The 23,664-nt window shown below is 43.8% G+C and overlaps 1 protein-coding gene across 4 annotated transcripts in view; it reads left to right on the forward strand.

Moving 5' to 3' along the window:
* Nucleotides 1-23,664, forward strand: part of ENOX2 (ecto-NOX disulfide-thiol exchanger 2) — a 50,116-nt gene that overhangs the window by 1,180 nt on the left and 25,272 nt on the right. Inside the window, exons 1-4 of one of the 4 annotated variants that reach the window (XM_013297491.3) lie at nucleotides 703-723; nucleotides 10,885-11,028; nucleotides 14,872-15,003; nucleotides 19,827-19,982. In XM_013297491.3, the coding sequence (XP_013152945.1) occupies nucleotides 14,907-15,003; nucleotides 19,827-19,982 (253 nt within the window). In that variant the 5' untranslated portion in view covers nucleotides 703-723; nucleotides 10,885-11,028; nucleotides 14,872-14,906. Of the gene's footprint in view, nucleotides 1-702; nucleotides 724-10,884; nucleotides 11,029-11,056; nucleotides 11,208-14,871; nucleotides 15,004-19,826; nucleotides 19,983-20,885; nucleotides 20,949-23,664 lie in introns of those variants that run through there. The other 3 variants (XM_055817856.1, XM_013297485.3, XM_055817858.1) reach the window with 3 other exon arrangements.

The following is a 23,664-nucleotide window of genomic DNA, read 5'->3' on the forward strand; positions in this document are numbered from 1 at the left end:
AGTCCAGGCATTAACAGCAATGTATATTCAGATCATGCTGAGTAGAAATGCTTTTGTTCTTTACTGCCACGTGTTTTTCACACAAATGTGTTAGTCCATACACTTTGACTCCTCCGTACTTCACTTGCACAGCTGCAATAATTAGGCACCATATTTTCGAGCTTGCAGACCATTGCAGCAGAGCTGTGAGATGACTGGTAAAATGCTAAGACAGCCTGGGGGAGGAGTTTGCCCAGCAAACTTGCATGCCTTCATACTGTGGCTTTTCACCTTTTCTCTGCTGTGGAAGCTGACTCATTGATTTTTCTGTTTCTTAGTGTTTACTTTGAGGGGATTTCATAATATCTAATTAAAGAGCCCCCTATACAGAGTTGTTGAAAGCTCTGTCAGAGCCACTGTAAGGTCAGGTTTCTTAGTTTAAGGTCATGTTTTTGTTATGGGTGACTTGAGCTTGTAGAAGGGGTGAATTTCAATCTCAGAGTAATTTCAAAGATAAGGTGTTGCTAGAGAGGCATTCTGTGCACCTTCCGAAGATGGTGTGAGATTTCTCCCCTAATCCTCAATTTTTCTGTAGACATTCTTCTGGTGCCAATGTGTCCATCCCAAAGCAGTGCCTTCCTACTGCTCTGCTCTTGGCCAGGATGAAGCTGTTCAGGTCCTTGTGCTGGTGCTGCCCTTCTGCGAGGCTCTTGTCTGGGGAGCAGCACTCACTTCTGTGTCCAGGTTTTTGCACTAGGATTTTTGAATGGTCCTGATTGCTGGCTGTGCTGGACTTGTCTTTGGGACTTTGCTCTTCTCCCTCACCACTGCTTTTTTTCTTCCTCTTTTTTTTTTTATTTTTAATTCCCACCCCACACCGCCCGTAGCTCGGTGCCATTAGCCTGTGTCCCTTTGCCTGACAGATTTCTTCTCCTAGCCTTTCAAAAATGTATTTTTGAAAATGTGAGCTTTTGAGCATTTGCTATGCAGTAGCATGTGTTGCCCTTTGGGGGTGCAGTGAGGGAGGTTAGGATGGGGAGGGATGTGACTGATGAGCTGCATGGAGTGGGGCATGTCCCCTCTGAGCCTGGAGTCACCTGCTCTGCACCCCAGGCGATGGAGGACAAGCTGCTTGTCCCCTGTAAATTCCAGTGTTAATGCAAAACAATTTAGAAATGCTGTGTTGAGAGGGAAGGTGGTTTCACAGAGCCATGTGAGCATCCCCAGAGCACTACGTGGAATATTTAGTAGTTTGGTGTGATGGCTAGGGTGGCTGGTGAGGACTGCCTGTGGGAAGCAACAAGGGTTGTGTGTCTGTGCCAGCATACACACATATGTGCATACGCACACAGGTAATAATATTTTTCCTTTGTTTTGGGTTACAGTGGTAACTAAACAGCACAGGTCATACATGACTTGATCAAGTCTCTGGTTTTGTTGCTGTGGATATATGTGAAAATATGCATTCGCTTGAAAGCATTGCAAATAGTCCTTTGGTATTCCTGAATGCCTTGTTTTTAGGGTCAAAGAAGAAAGGGACTCTGTGTGTGTCTCTTTCTTTTTGGTGTGGGTTTTTTCCCCTCTTTTCTCTTTACAGTGCCCTCCTAGAATAATTAACTTGTCTGAAGTTAGTATTTCTTGTGAGTACAAGAAGAAAGTGAGGGATGTGCCTCTTACCATCAAGGATTACTAGAACTTAATCTTTCTCTGCAAAGGCAGCTAATCTCAGGCATTCAAACGGTTTATTTAACTGCACCAGTGCTTAAAAGCATTGATGTATAAAATCCCTTGCAAACTCAGATGTACTTGCTGCTAATCGCTTCTCCACCTCTGTCCCCCATCCGCCCATCAGCGTCAGTTACTGGAGACTGATAGTGACACGTGCAGCCACCGGTTGCCAGCTCCAGTCCCAACCCATGCTCTCAACGTCTGGGTTGTCACTTCCAACCCACGTGGCAGTGCAGTGGTAATTTTACTGTCATTACAACCCAACTTTCCTTTTGTGCTTGGATTCTTGTATGGACTTGCACTGAGTGTGAGAGCTCAACCCTGGACTCCCATCTTTTAAACAAATAAAGCTGGGAGCAGTGGGAAAACTGGCTGAAATACTGAAATATGATCATCATCTTGCCATGTTTCTCATGCAGTATGCAGGTAAAGTACATGTTTTTTGTGCTTTTCTTGAAAGTGCATTTCTCTGATAATGTCTTGTTAGTGTTGTTAGCATACAGGATTATATGGAGTTGACAGAAGTAACTGTCAAAAGCCTGCTGGTCTCATCAGTGTGCCTAGCTGGCTTCTAGATCAAAAAAAAGAGTTTTAAAGCTCTAACCATGATGCTTAAGGCAGTAGTACAGTAGACAAGCATGCACGAGGCCAGCAGTAGTTTTTGAACCTGGGAACTAGTCTTGGAAAGCAAATGTTGGTTGGTATCAAAGTGTCACTTCAAAGCCTTGGTATCTTTTCCCTTTCCCTTTCTTGCTGTTTTCTAATTGATTACTGCAGATGCTGTGTACTTTGGGTTTCTCCTAAAGTGCATTTCTTTAGATTTTTAAAATGATTACTGTGTAATCAGATGGCAGATTGTATCCTGGAATCCAGTTTATTTCTAAATTGCATTTCTGAACACAAAAAAAGAGGGACGCCTGTTCAGGCTGAGCAATACTTCATATATTTGCCAACGTTGGCAAAAGGTAAATCCATATTTATAGTAAAGCCTGTGTCAGCCCATTTCTTAAGTTCCTCTTGATGCTGGGTAAGAAAGTTTGATGAGCAGGCGTAATCTACATGGGCTTTTTAAGTCTATCATTAAAATGCTTTTAGGCATGTGAAAGTGTCAGAGTACCTGTTGCTAGTTGTTTTTTTTTCTTTGAGTTATGGGGCAGAGATTAGTGTACCTGCTTCTTATTAAATAGTTGGATGTCAAGAAGACCATTCAAATGTCTGACCAGCTGCAGCGCGAGGTTGCTGTCAGAGCATGCGGTTCACTTGCTTGGCCCTGGGCGAGCTGGTTTGCTTGCCTTTGAAGCAGTGCTAGGCTTGCAGTCAAAGCTCCTGTTGTCATTTGATTGAACATTAGTAAACCCAGTAGGGAAGATTTTACAAAGATCTTGAAGTGGAAGCCCTGTTTGGGGGCTGTTTTCATGTACAATCGTAGCCTTGCACAGTGAGCTGCACAAACCTCTGTCTTGGGTAGAAGTGTTGTCAGCATGTTCAGCTCTTGGCAATAGGAGTGATCTGTAAACCTGTGCTTTTCAGTTCATGTTGTTGAGTATTTGTGATTTCTTGTTTTTCACTGTTCGTTACAGCAAATGACCAAGCTCTGTTAGCAGGAACTGGTGGTTGGAAAATGAAGTCCCGCCCAGGGTCTGGCATGGGACCCAGTGATGGTAGATACTTCCCTTGATTTATGCCTGGAACATTGAGATCTCTCCTATCTCTATCCAGGCCCTTTTTAAATGTGTGCTGTGAAAGCTACAGCCATATATAGCGTCAGCACAGACCCAAATCAATACTTACGCAAAGGGACAGGCGGGGCGGTGCATTGTTAATGCTATTTAGGACAGTGGGAAACTGCTGCATGTCTTCCCATAAGACACAACTCGGCATCTATTTTCAGAAGTGAAGACCACCTGCAGGAACCTGCTGCTGTTGTGTGAGAAGACTTGCTGATAGTAATTTTCTGCTCATCTTTAAGCATCTTCACTTTTTTCCCCAGTCCATTTTTCTAGTGAGGAATCTTCTAGTCCAAGTTGATTTTTTTTTTTTAATTTTATTTTTAGTTTGTTAGTCACTGCATTATGGCAGCTCCTGGTTATCTTGCTCCTAAAAATTCACTTTTCTGAAAATCTATGGAGATACATACATACTGGGTGTGCTTGGAGGCACGCTAACGCCTGTGCCATGTAGGGCTCTCTAGAAATTCTGACACTGGTCTGAGGCTCGCTGAAAGCACTAATTTTTCTCCTCCTCCCTCCCCTTTTCTTCTGCATAGTACTTCACTGCAAATGCAGAAATCTCATTTCTTGCTTTCCTGGCGGACTACAGTAAAACTGAGTAAAACTCTTGAGTCTTGCTGTTGTGCTGGCGATCCATTCGTTCTTGAGTGGACCAGCTCAAAATGGCCAAGGATGCTTTGTTAAGGGCAGCGCAAAGGAAAAATGTTTGTGCCTCACAATTTTACTGGCTGATTCTGTCAGCTTTTATCCTGCTTTGTACCCAGGGAAGAAGCTTTTCTGCAGCTTCAGCTTTCTTCTGTGTACATTCTGTGTATCTGGTGGGATGTGGTTGGAGCTCAAGCTGAACGTTAGGTTGCTGAAATGGTAGAAGAGAGGCAATCTGTTCTGAAGGTGGCTGCTGTCCATGGCATGCAGCAGTTGCAGGGTGGAAAAGCTGACATAATGAGGGCTTTCTTACTCTAAAACGCATTGTAAGTCTTTTCTCTGGCTTGGTTTAATTCTTGGAGCAAACTGCAGGAGAGCAGTGAACAAGGTGCCTAGGTTTTTTTTATTGCTTCTGTTGCCAGCTTTTCAGTACTACCCTTTTCTTTCATGGGTCATTTATTCTTTCTCCATCTTGGGGAAGTGAGAGTAAAGCTTTCCCAAGATGTTTTGCTTCTCCATACTGAGTGTGCCATAATGTGCCTGTGGATGGTAGCTCATCCTGTCTCGGTGGGCCCTGGAGGCCCTCAGGCAAGGGCAAGGCTGCCTGCTCCAAGTGGTGTGGGTGCCTCCACCCAGAGCCTTCGGGCTCGTAGCTGACAGGTGCCTTGTTCCTGGCTGTGGGCAGGCTCCTGGGACAGGCAGCTCTGCACAGGGACTTTTATGCTTTCCATGTTACCTTTGCAGAGGTCTGGACTTACGCAATTAAGTAAATAACAGGTTTTTGAGAGGAAGGCAACTTGGTGACACTTGGCAATAGCTCCTGGCTTTCTCTGCTCGCAGAGCCTGGAGCAAAACAAGGAAAAGTGCGTGTGGAAGTAGGTCTTGGAATCCTGGAAGTCCTTTTTGGAGGAGCTACCAGGATCTCTTGTCTGAGTAGACTAAGAGTAACTGCATCCTCTCTAGCACTGTTTCTAGACAACACTACCCAGAAAATACATCAGTTTTTGGTTTTGGCTTGTGAAGGAGCTACTCAATTTCAAGCCTGTGCCTGCAAAGAAAAGTATGTTGCAGTTCATGATCTCATCAACTTCCATTTTCTATAAACTGTGACTGTTTCTGACTTGTGGAATTCTAGTCCAAGGCTGTATAAGGACAGCAGCGGGTTTCTCTTCCAAAGCACTTGTACCATGTGTTCTGCATGCTGCAGTGAAGTTGTAAATGCAGAGTATTAGCTTTACAATCAAGAAAGTCGTATTTCTACCTTTTGAAGAGGTTTAGGCACTGTGGAGGAGTCTATCGAATGAGAAGGGTAGCTCTAAACGACTTCTTGTGTTGAGAAATAGTTGGCTTGGAATAAAAAAACCCCAACCTGTAAATTGAAATGAAGTTTCACGGCAGGGATGCAAAGTTTCTTCCTTTCCCCCCGCAGTTTGGTAATGTTTTCAGACACAAAGCTTTATTTTGAAGCAGTCCCATTTTAGCTTTGTCTTAGATCCTAATGCAGAGAATCACGGGAAAGACTTTGGTGTCTCAGCACTGTGTCAAAGTGCATCGTTGGCCTGTGAGGTATCAGTTGGAAAAAAGGCTAGAAGAAAGTCAGTTGCTTATTCTGGAAATCTGAGAGCAATATAATTTTTGGTTTTGTGTATATTCTTGTGCCCTTGCTTACTGGTGTGGCTGTTTTAGTATTGGTATGTAAGACATGACTGTGGTTACATGGCTTGAGGTTGAAAACAAGTCCAAATCCTCCAGTGGGAGCAGAATGAGGGTTTTAGCTCTGTGGTCTCTCAAGTAGGATGGCCTAAGCCATGGCTTGATGAGACAGTGAACCTGGATCTGGATTCCTGGTACTGGTGCCTTAATCACACCCTGTGTGGTCACCTTTGAGCATTTAATCTGACACCATGAATTTGTACCAGCACAAAAAAATGTTGCTGCATTCACGTCAGAGGATCATGTGTTGCATCTGTTAGAGACCATATCTGATTACATTTAATGGAGAGCCCATAAATAATAAATTTTTTGGAAGTGGGATGTTCATGAAGTGGCTTGAGCCAAGTCCACAGGCTGTTATCCCAGGGGTGACTCTGGTTGTCTTCATGATGCTTTTGCTGGGTTTTGCCCACATCTCTCACAGGTAGTGCATGCGCATTGGTAGGTAGAACTGCTTTTGTTGAAGTAATGCTGAACTGAGCGCATCCTCTAGGTAGTCATTGATCTCATACTAGACTTCCCCTGACTTTCCTTCAAAAAAATACACCACTGAACTTCTGATGTTACTGTTACCTTTAGTTCCTACGGTGACAGTCCCCCATGCTGGAGAGGAATGATCTCCATGTGCTGGTACATGCTGAGAACAAACTGCTGAAAAGAAGCTTTGTGGAAAAAGTCTTCAGTGTTCTGGTTCACATAAGTTGAACACGAGTCAACAATTTAGCCTGGCGGCAAAGGAGGCCGGCAGCATCCTGGGCTGCATTAGGTTGAGCGCTGCCAGCAGGTCGAGGGAGGGGATCCTTCCCCTCGGCACCGGTGAGGTCATACCAGTACTGCTGTGTCCGGTTCTGCCTCCCCAGTACGAGTCACAGACGTTCTGGAGTGAGCCTGATGAAGGGTAATTAGTGTGATGAAGGGGTTAGGGTATCTGCTAATTAGAGGCTGAGGCAGCTGGAATTGTTTAACTGGGAGAAGAGAAGGCTTGGAGTTGGGGCAGAGGGAGTCTTATCAGTGTGTTCAAATGCACGTTGATGGAAAAGTGTGAAAAAGATGAAGCCAGAGTTTTCTCAGAGGGGCCCCGTGAAAGCTTAAAGGGCACACATCAAAACACAGGAAATTCAACTAAGCATGATAAAACTTTGCTTGCTGGTGAGGTGGTTAAGCACTGGAACAGATTGCCTGGAGAGGTGGTGGAGTCTGTCCTTGGAGTTGTTTGGGACCCAATGGGACAGTGCTGAGCAAGCTGCAGGAGCTGGCACTATTTTGAGTGGGGGGCTGGACTAGATGATTACTAGAGACCCCTTCCAGTGAGAAAGTCTGTGATTTGCTTTTAGAGAAGAGAATGGTTGGGTTTCCCAGCAAGTTCCCACTCGCCTCTCTGTTCTGATCTGAATACTTGAGCAGAGTTTTACTTTGAGATAGTTTTGAACCTGCTAGTGATATTCAGAGTAGTTTCCAGTCTATTTTGAACACAAAAGTTAATTGATGGAGTGCAAGATATTGTAATGTGATCCAAAATATTCTGCTCAGCTTTGCCTCTTTATCAAAGAATGACACCAGGGGTAATTCTTTGTCATTTTTGCCATGTGTATTTCTTGCCCCATGGATTGTGCTTTGCATTTCTTGGTGAGCAATTGGAACATTACTGGCAGTGTTGTATCCTACTGACATTCATATCAAGCAGGTAGAAGTCTGGGGCTGATAAGCTCTACATCGTGCATCACAGCTGGTATGTCCTTCAGCAGCTTTGCTGTTGTGAGGTGCCTGACTGTAGGTGTGGGATTCATTTCTCCCTGAGGTAGCAAGTCTGAGCTGGCCGGCTGTACTTTTGTCTGTAGTGAATGAAGAGTGTCACCAGCAGCCAGTGGCATGATTCCTGTGACCAAATACAGTTTGATTTGAGGTGTTCCTAGGTGAGAGGAATTGTGCTCTGAACTGTGGATATGCAGATAGCTGTTGGCTGTGTGGGTAACTGTTCTTCCCCCTCTAAAGGGAGCTTAGGGTGACCCTGTCCTCTGCTGCAACATCGTCACTTGTTGGTTGAATCCCCTTCTGTGACCGTTGGGTAAGAGTCTTGCTTTTTGTTCTGCAGTTGTCATGTGAGATCTGTCTCTTTCCAATGTCTACATGTGGCTCTGAAAGCTCCAGCTGTATGACATGTTCAGGTTGTTGTTCGATTTCTCCTGTCTGTCAGTGTTGCAGCCATTGTGAGTGCATCTCTTTTTGATGGCATAACTTGATAAAGCTCATGGGAGCTTTCAGCAGGACTCTTGCCCATGGCTTGCATGGACTGCAGCAGCAGGTTGCATTCCTGGCATGGTGCACTGTGATCGTATTACGCCTGTTTAGCATTCTTTATATTTGCTGCCTATTAAGTAGCAAACTAAAACTCAGCTTCATAAGCTGGCAGTTGAAGCCTTGGTCCATGTGCTAGCAAACCATTTCTTACTGTTCTTCAGAGGTGTGTGGGACAGCAGTGTTCTTTGCAAAGAGAATATGCAGGAATGCTGCAACATGTAGCTTGTACGAGTTTTCAGTGGCTGGCTTTAAGGTGTCAAAGTTCACATGATCTTGGAAGAGTTGTAGGCCCACAAAATGTCAGTCAAGAAGAGCAGACAACCATCTAACTGCAGAGCTCTGGATCTTTGTTTTCATCCAAGATCAGAAAACTTAAAACCCTAAACCAAAAAAACAAACAACAAAAAACCCCCTAGCTTAGAAGCATGTCTGCACAGAAGTGGGTGCTAGGTGGTAAATCCAGAAAGCTAGCACACCTCTTAACACATGGTGAAACATTTCATACACTTTGAACAATTGTTTACAAGTATGTTTAGTTGCACTTAATTCTCATGGGTTCTTACAAGCTTCCATGTAGAGTATTCTTTCACCATGCATGTTCTGTGGGGAAGGGGCTTTGTTAGTAGGGGACTCTGCTGAGGGTGGATCTTCTAGTATGCTAACTAGGGTAGTTCACGTGTAGTCGAAGTAGTTTTCTGTTTGATCTCATTAACTGGTTTTCCTTGAGCTTGTAATTTCTTAGCTTGAGGTTTTTTCTGGGATCTATTCCTTCTCCCAAGGCCATGTCTTGTTAACTGTTTTACTGTAAGAGTTATTAACAGCCTCTTTTTTAAATTCTCTCTTTTTATCTTTAAATAATTTTGTATCATTCTTATCCTAAATCCGAAACATAGCCCCGTACTGGGTACTATGAAGATTAACTAGCCCAGCTGAAACTAGGACAAAAAGTCAACTTTGTGGGTGGGGACCCAGTTATTCCTGACCTGCTGCTCAGCTCGGGGTGCTGGCCGATAACAAGGTGAACTGAAGTCTCCATGTTCCTTGTCAGATTGCTACTCATGCCCACCTCATCCTCTTGTATGTGGTGAACTTCATCCTTTGAGGCAACTGGTCCCGATTCAAACTTGCAGTAGTCGTTTTGGAGGGTGCTTTCCAGGCTCTGCTGTTGGTCCTCAGGCATGCACAGCAGCTCCTGTGAGCAGTACTAATCCTAGCAGAACATCACCCACTTCCCAGGAGCTGCTTTAGTTTCTGCCTGGAGCTGCTTTAGTTTCTGCCTGGAGCTGCTTTAGTTTCTGCCTGGAGCTGCTTTAGTTTCTGCCTGGAGCATGAGCAGAATCAGATCACAGGAGGTCTCCAGGGCTGGCACAGGTGTGTGGGGAGTGTTGGGCAGCTCGGGGCGGTGCTGCCTCCCCTCTGGACTGGCATGAACTGTTCTGTCAGTTCCGGCCATTTCTTATGGCTTAACTCATGACCTAACTGGTAGGGGTGCTTGGCTGTACAGCTGCGAGAACTTCCTTTGCATCCTGTAGACCCTAGCGTTTATCCAGTAGCTAAGGAATCTGTGTTTTGTTTTTTTTTTTTAAAATACATTAATAAATATTTTTTTTTAAAGAACACAAGTAGTTTTTCATTTCTTGTTAGCTCAGCTCTGCTGGAGACAGCTGCTTCCCTCTCCAGCACAGTCATTAGAGCAGATGCAGCATCCAAGTACTCCTATACCATAGAGCGTAATTGTGTCCCAGCTCAAACTGATGATGGAGATAATTGGAGTGAGTAGCTGCCTTTGCTCTTCAGTGGGTTAGAAAGTAAACACCTGAGTGGTGGTGTGCATAAATGTTCAGGTGTAGGTTAATGCTGAATGTCTGCGTGGCATGTCATCTTCATCCAGGGTAGGACATCTATCGGTTTCAGGCCTGGCAGTACAAGTGTCTGGCTGTATTGCTGCTTGTCAGCATCCTTCTCTACGCCCAAGCATGGGAAAACACACTTTGAAGTTTAGCGTTGCCTTTTCCGTTAGCTGGATAATAATAGAGGTAAAACTTATAATAGCTTCTTTTCTGCGCTCTCTATTTCTTTGCTGCGCATGGTCTCTTTCTATTTTTAACCTGCTGCATTTGAGATTTGTTTTCCTGAGCCCTCATGACCTCAGTGATATTTTAACTTTGGGGTATTTAAGAAACAGCATTGTAGGCATCTTGCATAGTCGGGCGTGACTATTGTTGTTGCCAGCCGAATAGTACTTATTTTTTTGGCTGCTTCTTGTGTTCTCACCTTTCAGTAGCTAAGAGAAGAGTCCCTTCAGGCTCCCCGTGTCCGCTCTTGTCTATTTACAGCTGTACACAGCAACCATGTTTGTTAACAAGTTCTTGGAAGTGTAATCCTCGAGAATAGAAACCATGACACTGCACTGTGTCTAGAGGAAGGTTTGCCCTGTGTAGGGATGGGAATGTTTGTGAATGAAAGGAAAACCTCAAAACTTCTAGGGAACAAAAACCTTTGAGTAATCAGGTAAGTAATTTTTGAGTCATATTCAGGCTATTGGTTACTTGATATTTCAGTGTGTTTTATAGTTAGTGAATATTTTAAAGGTTGCACTGTTTTTGAAACCTAATTCTGGTCTTCCTGGGCCTGTTTGGGCCTTGGTGTCTCCATCAGAATCCTTCCTGGGATCCATCAGGGACCTGCAGGGCATCTTGTACCTTCGACTGGGCGTTTGTCTTATTGCTGTGATCCCGAAGCATCGCAAACGAATTTAAAGAAAGTTTCTGAGTGTATTTTTCTCTTTTAGGCTTAAACCATCTGTCCTTTGATCCTGGCAACAGCAACGAATCTCTGCAGCTTGGCAGCGCTGCTGGCTTGCGGGTGTCAGAAAGCCCAGCCAAGAATGGAAGTGATCCGGGCAAGAAGAGGAAGAGAGCAAATGCTCCTGCAGGTGAGCCAAGTAGCAGCTCTGCGGCTGGCCATAGAGAAGGCATCCATGTAAGCATAGACCGAAACCAGCTGCTGTGCCGAGGTGTTAATGCAGAAGGTGGACAGATGGAAGTGAAGCTCTGGTTTGGTACCGCTTGCAGTCAGGCTGGTGTTTGCAGTTCCATGCTTGTGTGGCTTTGGGTGAGTGCTCGTTGTTGTTTCTGTGCAAAACAAAAGCAACTTCTGTATTATTTTTTTTAGTCATTATGGAATCTCTCTATATCTGTCCCAGTTGATTTATCCTTTTCTTCTAATTGGACGATACCTCAATACTAAAATCATGACCATAACGAAAAGCTTAATAAGGCAGATCAGCCTGAGTGACTGGAGACATTGATTTTATGACATCTTAAACATTAAATTGTTAAATGAGCCATAATAGCTTATGATGTTGTAATACCAGATCTAGGAGCCTTACTGAAGCTGGTATCTAAGAAATTTTCCTTGTATTTCTCACAGACTGATTGGGAAAGAAACAGACTGAAAAGTGTGTTTGCAGATTTTATTGTGATTGAAAACCACAATCCCACCAGGGTGACTGTGGAAACATGGCATCTGCTCAAGCCATGAAGATGAGATGTTAAGTACCTCGTGTAGATAGCAGTCTGTGGGAATTAGTTGTGTAACTTTTCTGTAGAGAGGTGCCAGGTGCAGGAGGAGGAGGAGGTCTAGACTGGACCAGAGGTAGAGGTGCCATTTTGCAGCAGAAGGCCATCTTGCTGAGGGGAGGTGATGTGCAAAGCATATAGTTGCGGAAAGAGAGATTGAAATGTAATTGTCCAATTCTGTTTCCCTGAAGAGAAAAATACTTTAAAGGAAACTTGAAGAAAAATCTGGAACTTTACAGATAATAGTCCAGCACAGTTTAAGGATGATTTTGAAATGCTGGTAGAGCACAGGAGAGCTCCACTGGGAGTGTGGAGCTTAACCTCCTGACTGAGCGCTTATCCTGTCCTTCTAGTGTGTCTCCTTCCCTGTCCTTCCCCTTCTCATTGTGTTTGACTGAATTCTCTCCTTTATAATCTCTTGAGAATTTTTTTTTTGCAACGGCTCTCTATTTTTCTATCTAGATTAACTCTGATAAGGTTTTTTTGGTTACCAGTCTCTGCTGTGATCACTCTTCTGCAGCCTCATTTCTTGATTCAACTAAGATGAATTACCCTAAGATACCTCCTTGCAGCCAAAGAAGGACTTGTTCCTGTTGTCTCTGTCACACAGTTGGCAACAATATCGCGTTCTCATCTCCTTGTAGAGACTTTGTCCAACTGTGGAACAAGACGTAACTGTGACTCTGGTTTTGTGATGTGTAGTGTAATGTACTACACAATTGTGATCTCTCTGTTCTGTACCAAGAAGATATTGAATGTCAGGGGTCCCTTGGAGGCATGATAGCCTGAGTGTTCCCCTTGGGATTCGGGTAACCTACTGATGGTATGTTAGTACCTTGCCTTCAAGGTAATTGTACCTTGTGCTTGGGTACTGTTCCTGGAGATGGTGTATGAAGCAGATGTGGGGCTGGCTCAGAGGAGCAGGTGGAGGAGGATACCTCCATTCTTCCTCTGGGAAGAAGGTGGTGGGTTTTGGCTCTGTGCTATGAGATGCATCACAACTGATGGGAGACTTAAGTCAGCTTGCGAGTACAGATAATGTGACAGTCCCAGGGGCTAAACCTACCCGTCCCAAAGGAGGAGTCTAGGACTGTTGGAAGTGGATGGAGTCAGGGGTATATCTTGTTCCTTTCATTATTTTGCATGTTTCCTTTATACACCTGGAGGTCCTTAAATGTTGTAAGTTTGTCTTGTGCATGGTGGATACACAGACCACCTGCATCTCTCCTGCACTGGATTGTTTCGGTGCAGATCTGCTTTTTAAGCATCAAAATCTGATCATTACTCTTGGAAACTGTGAATATCCAAGTTCTTCAGGCTGAGCTGTGCAGTGCACTGTAACAGGGCAGCTTTCAGTGCCCTGATCCAGCTGTCAGGATTTCTGCCATCAGAGCAGGCTTGCAGAGGGCTGTGGGTTGTTCTGGCACAACCTTTGGCTGCCCACACTGTCATCATGAAATCCAAATGTTGGTTTTTTTGGACACCTGGATGCAGAGATGTGAGACCAGGACCTTGCACAACTTGAATTTGTTGATTATTTGTTCAATAATACGTATGGTTCTGGACTGGAATAGTCCAGGTATGCTTGGGATAGGTAGGTGAAGCACTGTTTTGCGTGCCATCCCAGTGCAGTGTCTTCTGGATAGATGCTTATGGGACAGTGAGGGAGCTCTCAGCTTTTCACTCTTGTGCAGTGTGATGATCTGTGATCTCACTGCATTGCTGCCTTTCTCTGCATATTTTGGCTTCTATGTCGGTGCTTCCTTTTTCATCTTTGATTTCATTTCTTTCCTTTAAACTAGCCACTACAAACTCAGTGATCTCATTTCTCCTGTATCCTCTGTTTCTCTCTCTTTGTGCCTGACCTGGTAGCCTGTATGGTCTGACACTGACAGATGAATGGTGATAACTAAAGTTCAGGCTTGTCCCAGATCTCCTGAAACAAATGAGTTAAATGCTGAGCTGTCCCAGTTTTGTATTTTGTTCAGGAGAGGAGGGCCATAGGTTGCAAAAGCTGATTGAAACACAACTGAGGGAAATCACAGAATAGTTTGATTTGGAAGGGACCTTTAAAGGTGTAGTCTACCTAGTCCAACCCCCCTGCCATGAGCAGGGACTTCTTCAACTAGATCAGGTTGCTCAGAGCCCCATCCAACCTGACCTTGAATGTTTCCAGGGATGGGGTATTGACAACCTCTCTGAACAACCCTTGCCAGTGTTTTACTACCCTCATCATAAAAAGTGTCTTCCTTATATCTGGTCTGAATGCACAGAATGCCCTGGGCGCTGGTTGTTGGCTTTTTTGAACTGGATGAATCATTCTGTGTTTTTCCACAAGACAAAAAGGTTGTGTGGGGTTTGTGTTTTGGTGGTGTTTTTTTCTTTTTTTCCCCCCCCCCCGTACAGAGCTAATTTTGTGCTAAGCATTTTTTTTTTCCTTTTTGAAATCAGATATATTTTTTTTGCATTTGAGCATCTCTAGTTAAACCTGTGCAAACAAAAAGAACAAGCATATGTCTTGGTGGTGATGGGATTAACCAGCTAAAGGCATGGTTGACCCAGCTAAATCACTGAAGGTCTGAGTGTTTAATTAAGCCACATGTTTATATAATGTCAATGATTCTACCTGGACTGCCAGGTAACTGCTGGACCTTGAACAAATCACACTGGTACTGCTGCTGTCAGCAGCATGATGATGTACTTTGCTTTCTTTCCCTTTTTAGCATGAAAGCGAAATGTCTTTAAATGGCAATGGAAGTACTCTCTGCTGGAACAGTCTGGCCATCTCTGTTAAATTCAGTGCAGTTATGACAATTCATGCTTGCTGAATGTTTGTCCCTAGTTCATAAATGTCTTGTAAGGAGTATACTTTGATTCCTCCTCTTTAATCTATGTTTCTTAAAGGCCCCTTAGAGCTGTGCATTGTAGTGGATCAACTGTAATTTAGATGCTCTTGGAAAGCAGTGTTTTCATAGACCTTGCTTCTGTAAAATGTCGTCTGCTCAAGAAGGGCAGCACTGATTTTTATTTTTTTTTTTTTGGTTGGTGGGGTTTTTTTCTTTCATTTGCCTTTCTTGTGTGTTAGGTTCAAATCTGGTTTTGGATGTTGATGCTGTAGAGCCTCACTGGGCCTCGTATGCCCTGCAGAAGAGTTGGGATACGCACTAAGCTTGTAATCACTTTTTTCCTCTTGGCAGATGGTAGCAGAAATCTAAGCCTTGACTCCATTCTGATGGGCTTGCCAATGTCAGACCCGACTGCCTGGGCCACTGCAATGAACAATCTGGGGATGGCTCCCATGGGGATGACAGGACAACCCCTCCTGCCTGGTATGTGAGCTCATCTAGACTTGGCTTTTCTTTCAAGGGTGTCTTGGGGAAGAATCTGTTTCAGTTGAGTTAGATAAATGCCTACTGCATATAAAAACCACTAATAAGCTGTGTTTGAAATGCATTAGTGTCTGCAAGTGATTTATTTAGAGACCAGTGGTTTAAAACTGATTTAATAGAAAATGAGAATACATGTTTTTTGATGCAAACAATGATTATTGTGAGGTACCTCTAGATATACTCTGCAGTGGACTAACGGAAGGAAGGTCCCACGGAGAGCTCAGGAAACCAGTGATACCAAGTAACACATCATTCTAAGCTGAACTGGAACTGCTTAAGAGGAAGTGTGGGAGAGAGATGAAGGAGAAAGCAATAGGGCAGTAAAATGGATATGGCAGAAATTAATGGACGATTCTGCTCCAGAACTGAATACCTTGTAGTACAGAGTACATGTGCATGGGTGAGTCATCCTATCCAGGATTTATTAAAGAGCTCCTGTAGGAAAAGAGCTCTGCTGTACCTGGTTTCTCAGTAGTGCAGGATCAAACTCCTGGAATGAAATTACTCTGTGCTTTACTGCATTAAGTGCTTGAGAAGGATGCTGTCTCCTGCCTGAATAATTGTCTGCTCACCTGGGGAGAGAGTCTCTGCATTGGCAGCACTCCACAGTCCTATTTCTGCTCTTCTGGCACAGAGCAGATAGTTTGCTGTGCAGCTGATACTATATTTAACTAACAGCATCACTTAACTTGCTCTAAGTTTTGCAGGCTGTACTATTCTGTCCCCTAGGCCTTGTTTCACATTTATCTTTCCTGTAGGGGTGGTTTTTTAGTGTCATTCTTCTGTTTATATGCTTCTGTCAAATAAAAAAATCCTAGGAGAACACACAAGTTTGAAGCGAGCCTCCCATTCCCTGCTGTAAGACTAGGGGAAGGCTTCTGAGTGATTGTTTTGATCCTTTTGAGATCAGGAGGTCTGCACCCAACACAAACAACTTAAAAGCACTGTTTTTTCTAAACCATTCTGATAAAGCTATAAGAAAGCAGGATGCTCTGGTGAATATGGATCAGTTCCCAAGCACTGTGATGATCTGAAGTTCAGACCAGACATATCTATAGTATTTATTAAAGATGAGAGGTAAGGGAAGCTTGATGTGCTGTGTGGATCATCTTTGCTGAAAGCTAGGTGGGACTAAAGTTTTGGGTCACAGTAAAAAAAAAGTTCTAAAAATGTTGAAGAATTCATCAACCAATTTCTGTTCCCTACGGAGGAAGTAAAGTATATAGTTGTGAGATGCTTTAGAGGACCTTGGGTCTAAAATGAATGCACAGCACCTTTTGCTCCATCCAAGCTTTGTGTAAAAAAGGTTTTCATAGCTTTCATCAAAAAGTACCTGGCAGGCCTGATGTTTTTCAACTCTAGAGTCCTTGAGGACTTTTTTCTTCTTTTTTTCTTCTTAAAAACGGAGAGTGGCTCTTCTGAATCTGCTTTTTAAGCCTCTTGGATGCTGGCCTGTAGCCATGGGCTCAGCTTCTTAACAGAAGAAGCAGGTCTCTCTGCAAGCTGGCAAGTTGTCTTGCACATTGCTGGTTTGAGCCATAAAACAGCAATGCTCACCACAAATCCAGCAGACACATGTTCTGTTTGCCCTTGCTTGCACATGCACTTTCTACCTTTCGTTGTGAGAAGATAGTTCATTGCCCTGCTAGTTCTTTTGCTTCTAATAATTGTATCTGTTCACGCTTTTAGAAAGCTGTCCCCTCTCTCGGATTCCCCAAGCTCCTCTGTTACCCACATTAAGGATTTTCTATAATTAGCATCCATGCACGTTGCTGTCGGCTAACCTGGAAGCAGCAACAAATTACCAGGACAAGGTGAGACTGCTGTCATTAGCATGAAGAATTATAAAATGTGAAGGGACTGAATTTAGAGGCTTGCAAAAATTGTAGCAGTGGGTTCGCTTGCCTGTCCTTGACATGCGGCCCCTGGCACTGGCTGTAGGGACAGGAAGAACAGCCACCACACTGTCAAGGATGGTGGGGAGGTGGCTGAAATGCACCTTGTTTTGCCCCTCTTGCTGCCAGTGCTGAGGTTGTACTCTTGATCTCTTGGGTGTACCTATATCAGACTATGCTGGCAATTCAAATGGGATCTTGGACTCTTAACACATAGACGTTTTGAATGGTCTCTGTGTTTTCCAGCAGATGCCGTGTGCTCTGTGTATCTCCCATCCTCTGTGCTGTCTCAGCAGTGAGAGCTTTGGCTGTTCCTCTTCTTCCAGTTTCAATTGATAGGCACCACTGGGCAAGGTCCAGATTGCTCCCTGCTGGTGTTTTGGGGTACAGCTCCAAGAAACTGAAGAGTTGCTTTACTATCTCAAGAGTGCTTTAACAGGAGAATACCAAGCCTGTGTGTAGCAGGGCACAGGCTGTGGAGAGCTGGTGTCCTGGAGTGACTTCTGTGCTGCTTAGGGGGGTCCTTCACGTCCCTGTGGTACCTGCTGCGTGCCCAGGGGCTGGCTGGCCCAGTCCAGCAGCATTGGTGAGACAAGTCTAATGCTTCACAGCTGGGATTGAGTTTGCTGGCACAGGTGTTGCCAAAAGGGAGGGAAGTAATAGGCATCCCAGCCTAAACCTAGGAAATCCAAAAGATGTATTAGTAAGTTGGAGGCCAGGATGCTGGTTTTGGTAAGTGTTCTTCTAGCCCTTCGGGAAATGGGCTGTCCTGTGCTTGTTGCACTTCTGTGGCAATACCCTCATCTCAGGTTGGATCAGGTTGTTGTTTGCTTAGGACTAAGTCCTGCAATTTTTCTTCAGCTGTCTCGTATCTTCAGTGAGTTTTGTCATTGAAGGTCACAGCCATCCATGAGGTGACCTTTATGTTGAACTTCAAATTGGCAATATGTGAATATGCAGGGATCTGGGATGGGGTTGCCTCTCCCCATCCTCTCTTCCCTGGTCCAAATCTGTGAGTCAAGGCCCACCTCTGTGTCTCAAGACAGCAGTTGTACAGGTATAGCCTCAGTCACTGAGGCCAGCCCTTGTCGCTCCGCACAACCCACTTCTTCTGGAAATCTGTGCGCAGTGCATTTTGGGGAGTCATGTAGCACCATCATAGGGAGCAGTAATTTAAACTGCACCGTATTTAAATCTTTTTAAGGTAAGTGAAAATACTATTTAAAAAAGCTGAAAACAGTGATGTCTGCCTGATCTTTTTGACGGTATCATCTCTGAAATCTACTAAGGAACATAAATGTGCAGCTTTAATGTCATGCTTTCCAAGCCAGATGTCATAGACCAGGCCATCCCAGCATCAGCTGGCCATGGATAAAGATACAGTTCACATGTATTCCTACATCCATATTTCACAGTTGGCTACAAGAAGATTTCTTGCACGTTCCTCTGAAATGCTTGTTTCCTGGCAGAGCATTTGCTTCAGATCTGTGTTTTTACTGTGGCCGTCCATATGTACCAAGTGCAAGGAAATCCAAATTAGGCCAGCAAAACAACATACATAAACTGTATAGAAATGTAGTCCAAGTAAAATATTTCAAAATACAAAGGAAAATAAAGTTCAGCTACCAAACCCAAACATCCAGTCTGGGCACTGAAAGCTGTCTTGCATCTGAATTACTGTAAGTAGTGGCTGTGAAGAGACGAATGTAAAAATGTAGCCTTAGGGATATGAATAGCATCTGAAATGATGCCAGCTTAGGACAAAACGAAAATGTTGCCTCTGTACCACTCAGTTCTGCCTATTTGTAAGTTTGTCTGTACCTTGCAAGATTAATTTTATCTGTGTACATCTGAAACAGGCAGCCAGATTCAAAGACTGTAGTGCTCAGGAGTGTGTATTCTGTGGTAGTGTCCTGTGGTATTTTGGGATTGCCTGGGTCTTCAGAGCTGCTGCTGCTGTAAAAAGACTTGTGGTGCTAGAGGGTAGAGAGGATGTCATGTGCTTGCAGGAGGGAGTTCTTTCCAAGATCTCACACTGGTAGTACCAGCTGGCCCTTCTGGTACTGGTTGGCTTCACAGCTCAGCTGCTGACATTCTCAAACCCATGAGCCTTCTCCATAAGGCATCTAGTCGTACCGTTCCCATTTGAGTTGCTTAAAGGTATTGCTTCCTCAGGGTTCACAACTTCTGAATGGGTAAAATACCCCTCCTTTGACGGCTCTGTTTGATTTTGCTCTTTTTGGATTTTGCTTCCAATGCCAAGTAAAACTAAAGCAAAATGCTACTTGGATATAGTCAGAGTGCTGACTAAAGCCTAGGAACAATTTAATCAGGGTAAGGTGCAGGAAAAAGTGTTTCCTTAAATGCTTCTCTTCTGCGTATGTTTTACCCAGTATTATTCTGACATGTTCTTAGCTGCTGAAATTGGTACAGTTGTCTAGTTTGCAAGGTGATGCACTTAAGCTGTCTGCACTACTAAAGTACTTAAAACCTAACCCAGTTTGGTTTCATTAGTTTCCATATGCCACACTTCTTTGTGGATAAACCTCACTGGGGAAGGTTTTGATACTAGATGGGAGATGGTGTCCACAGAGTGGAAAAGGCAGTAGTTTATTTGAACAGGGAAAATTTATTTGGTTGAGGCAACCACAATGAACTGGTGTTTAAAAAGTTGTTGTCAGGGCACAGATCTAGTGATGTTCTAGTGATCTAAGGCGCAATGAACACTAATGTTCTCTCTTGATTGTTCTTTATTCAGCTAATTTTCACTGACATGTGTGGGGGGACTACTGTATTTTCTGTCTGAGTAAACGGTTACTGTATGAGTCCAAACCACTACCTGACTCCCTTATTCTTTCTCCCATTTAGATTTTGATCCTGCTCTTGGAATGATGACTGGAATCCCTCCGATCAACCCCATGATGCCAGGCTTGGGGATAGTCCCACCTCCCATCCCACCAGACATGCCTGCTGTGAAGGAGATCATTCACTGCAAAAGCTGCACTCTCTTCCCACCTAACCCACGTAACTGTCTGTTTTGTCCTGTTTCTGTCTGTCTACATAGGAATACTGTGTGTGTATATTTTTTCTACAAAACCTGTATGTAAGAGAAGAGCCATTACATTGCCTGGACATAGCAGCTGTGCGGTGACCACTATGATGAGATGCAGCAAGCAGGTGACAATAGGAAAAGTTCTTGTCACTGAATGTCTGCCGTTTCTGTAAATAGCCTTTTCAGTTGTTAGATTGATAAGGACTGGGGAAGAAAGCATATCAAGTCTCTAGATATTTCAGCTCTAATCTTCACAGTGTGATTCTTGCATATGTTATCTAAGACTTCAAAGACAGTGAGCTCTTGGAAGTAAGAGCACTGGATCAGCCAGTGTGGTCCATGCTGAGAGATGGGCATGCTCTGGGTTTTGTGGAATGTGATGGCAGGAGAGCAGAGGCAGTTGGAAGTAAGAAAACTTTAAGAAACAGACAGTCAGGGCTCACCAGGCTGTAGCAAGAAACAATTATTCCCTTCAAACTAGCTGACTGACCCTTTCTCCTCACTTTCATAATAAAATAAAACAGCGGGGAAAACCATTGGTACCTGTCAGTTGGCTGGGCTTGTGCAGGGAAAGATGAAGATGATGAAATAGCTAACAAAATGTAGGTGTGGAAGGGTTTGGAGGGTATCTTTAGCCATTGCTGTTAGAACAGATATTTATCAGTTATGTACTTCGCATCCAGTCTGTTCCAGTTCTTTGTGTTAGTTTGGGATTTTTCTGGTTGAGGAGCTTACTGGTACTTGTATTAATTTCCATTAAAAGATTCTAGATTGTCTTGGTTACGTTTTTTGGTCAAATCTTACTTTGCCCTCACTCTTTCTGCCTCAAACCTGTACACTTCTATGGTAATCAGTTCCTTCCCTGTTTCTTGCAGACTCTGCATATGTATTTCTGAAATCTGGTTTTGAGTGACTACTCATCCAGTTAGGCTTGCAGGGTGAGGCCTTTTTTTTTTTTTTTCTTTGACATACAGGCTCCAGCTTATTTATTGGAAGCTTTGATTAAATTTGAGTCCTTAGAACTTTTCAGACCAGTTCTTTAATTTCTTAAGGTTGCTGCTATGAAATAAAAGCATCTTCAGTTACAAAACCCACAGCAAAAGCATTGCTTTTTTAGCTTTTCATTTCAGTTAAAGCATATCGACTTGTGGTTGCTCCATCAAGATTGTTTGTTTTAGTCCTAGATGGTCTCTGCAATGTTTATAAATTACTGCCCCTTGGATTTCAAGTGTCACTTCTTATTGGCTTAAGAACTACCTGATGAAATGCATTGACTTGTCATTTGCAACATCGTTATCAATGCATTTGTTCTTCAGCTTTTATCTGAGAAACTTAGTGTCATAGAGTTCTTCATAGCACATGAAGCATACCATAGCAATGTCTTTTTAGAACAGGGGTCCTCAAACTTTTTAACCAGGGGGCCGGCACGCGGATGAAGGGGTGGGCAGTCATCTGCAGCTGCTTGGTTCCCCCCCCCCCCCCCCAGCCCCTTGCTTGGGGGGGGCAAGGGAGGGCGGGGGGTTCTGTAAATACCGGGGGCCAGATTGAGGAACCGGGGGGGGGGGGGGGGGGGGGGTGCATATCCGGCCCGCGGGCCATAGTTTGAGGACCCCTGTTTTAGAACATTAAAAATACTCTAAAATAATACTTAAAAATATGTAAAAATTTCTAGTCTTAGCCAAATTCTCTCCTTAAGCGCACTGTGGTCCAAGTAATTTCTGATTTTATCTATGGTATTCTTCTTTTCACTGTCTCACAATTGACCCACAAAGCTCTACGGCTAATTTTGGTCCTTCCTGCACATAGCCATGCCTACTTCATTTGGAGGTTGCCCATTTTTCTTCCAACAATTTTGTTATGTGTCCTGCTTCAGCAGGTTTAAGTACTCTTGTTTAGGTTCCTAACTGAAGCAAGTGCAGTTGCTTCTCCATTTTTCTTTTTGTCCTGGAAACAGTTTTGGGGTTGGGTTTTTTTGTTGCGTTTTTAAAAAATTAAATACTCATTGACAAGCCAGTTCAAGAATTCTGCATGCTGTGTTAGAAGGAAGATGCACTGTTAGTCCTTTCCTGGCCTCCAAACATGTAACAAGAGTGCATCTCCATGCTGATAAATAACAAACACAGAAACAATTGGACACAGCTTTCGAGGTATGTGTTTTCAATTTCTTCTAGCGACACGGTAGTTTTTCAGCCTGAGGTCTGCATATGCTGTGTAGGCGGAACTTGCACCAGGGTGCTCCTGCATGCATGTCTTCCGCTCCCCTTCTCCTGTGTTTGTAACTCTCCATACTCTCTGTTTCTCATTCATCAGGGCTGCTAGCATTTCTTGGTGCTGTGGATTGCTTGTAGTAATGGTTTATCTACTTTGAAGAACTGTCCCTCCTTGTAACCTTCCCTTCTTGTAACAGACTGGCTCTTCGACTTCATCCAGGCCTATGCATTTCTGTCCTTGACTGCATGGAATGTGCTTGGTCCTGTTTTCCTGGGACTTTTGTCCTCTTCTGGTTCTCCTGCTGTTTTAATCCCTCCTTTAGTGTGGCCTTGTGAACAGATGTAGTCTGAAACGTTAATTCCTGGTAAATATGTGTCAGGGATATTTGCCAGGGGAGGTATTTCTCTTCCTCTGAGCCAGTCTAGCAGAAAACTTTACAAGAACTCCTATTGCCATTATTTTGCTAAAGACTTAAAGAATCATAGAATGGTTTAGATTGGAAAAGCTCTTTAGGATCGAGTCCAACTGTTAACCCAGCGCTGCCAAGCCCACCGCTAAACCACATCCCTAAGTGCCACATCTACTAGTCTTTCAAATCCCTCCAGGGGTGGTGACTCCACCACTTCTCTGGGCAGCCTGTTCCAGTGTTTGACAACCCTTCAACTTAAAAACCTGTTTTTTGCAAAATGCAGATAGCGTGGGTTCAGCACCTTCTGTTACAGCTGTTATCTTGTGTTTTATGTACTTATGACAGACCTAACCTATGATCTGAGACACGATCTGTGCAAAACTGTTCAGTACAAATAAATGTTAGACTGCGGGGATGGCTCTTGAGGCGTGATCAGGGCTGGTAAATTAGGAAGTTTCCAAGAAAAATTCATATTGATAGCAAAGTAGACAGAGGGAATATTTGATAAGATTATGAAGGTGTACTGGAAAGAGAATTAAACTTGGATTTCAGGTTCTTGGGGAAAACCTAGCAGTTGTGGTCAGTGTTACTCTGAGAGGGGAACCTCAGCATCTCACAGAGCTTGTGAGTCGTTCCTGGAGGCCCTTGCTATGAGCTGGCACTGGACTGGATGAGCTCCTGGCTGGGTACTGCCTTGCAGCTTCTGTTCTTGTAAAGTAAGAGTAGGACATTAAAAGCAACTGTTGGCGCAGAATTGGGGTTTACAGAAAAGGTTAAGGCTGTTGTTTCATAAGGCTGTAGCAAGTCAGTGGTCAGGCTCGGTGTGGGAACCAAAAGGAGCCATTTCCAAACAAAAAGAAAATAAACCTCCTAATTGCTTTTGTAAGAACTTTGCTGGAAATATGCCAAAGAATTAAAAGAATGTAATACAGCTGTTTTGTTAAATAGATGTGTAAGTAGTATAGTTCTGTGAACTTAACTGGAGCAATGGATCTCAGCACTGAAATTAATTTAGGATTTTCCAAATGTTAGAA

Source organism: Falco peregrinus, chromosome 13, assembly GCF_023634155.1.
Source record: "Falco peregrinus isolate bFalPer1 chromosome 13, bFalPer1.pri, whole genome shotgun sequence".
Lineage (NCBI taxonomy): Eukaryota > Metazoa > Chordata > Aves > Falconiformes > Falconidae > Falco > Falco peregrinus.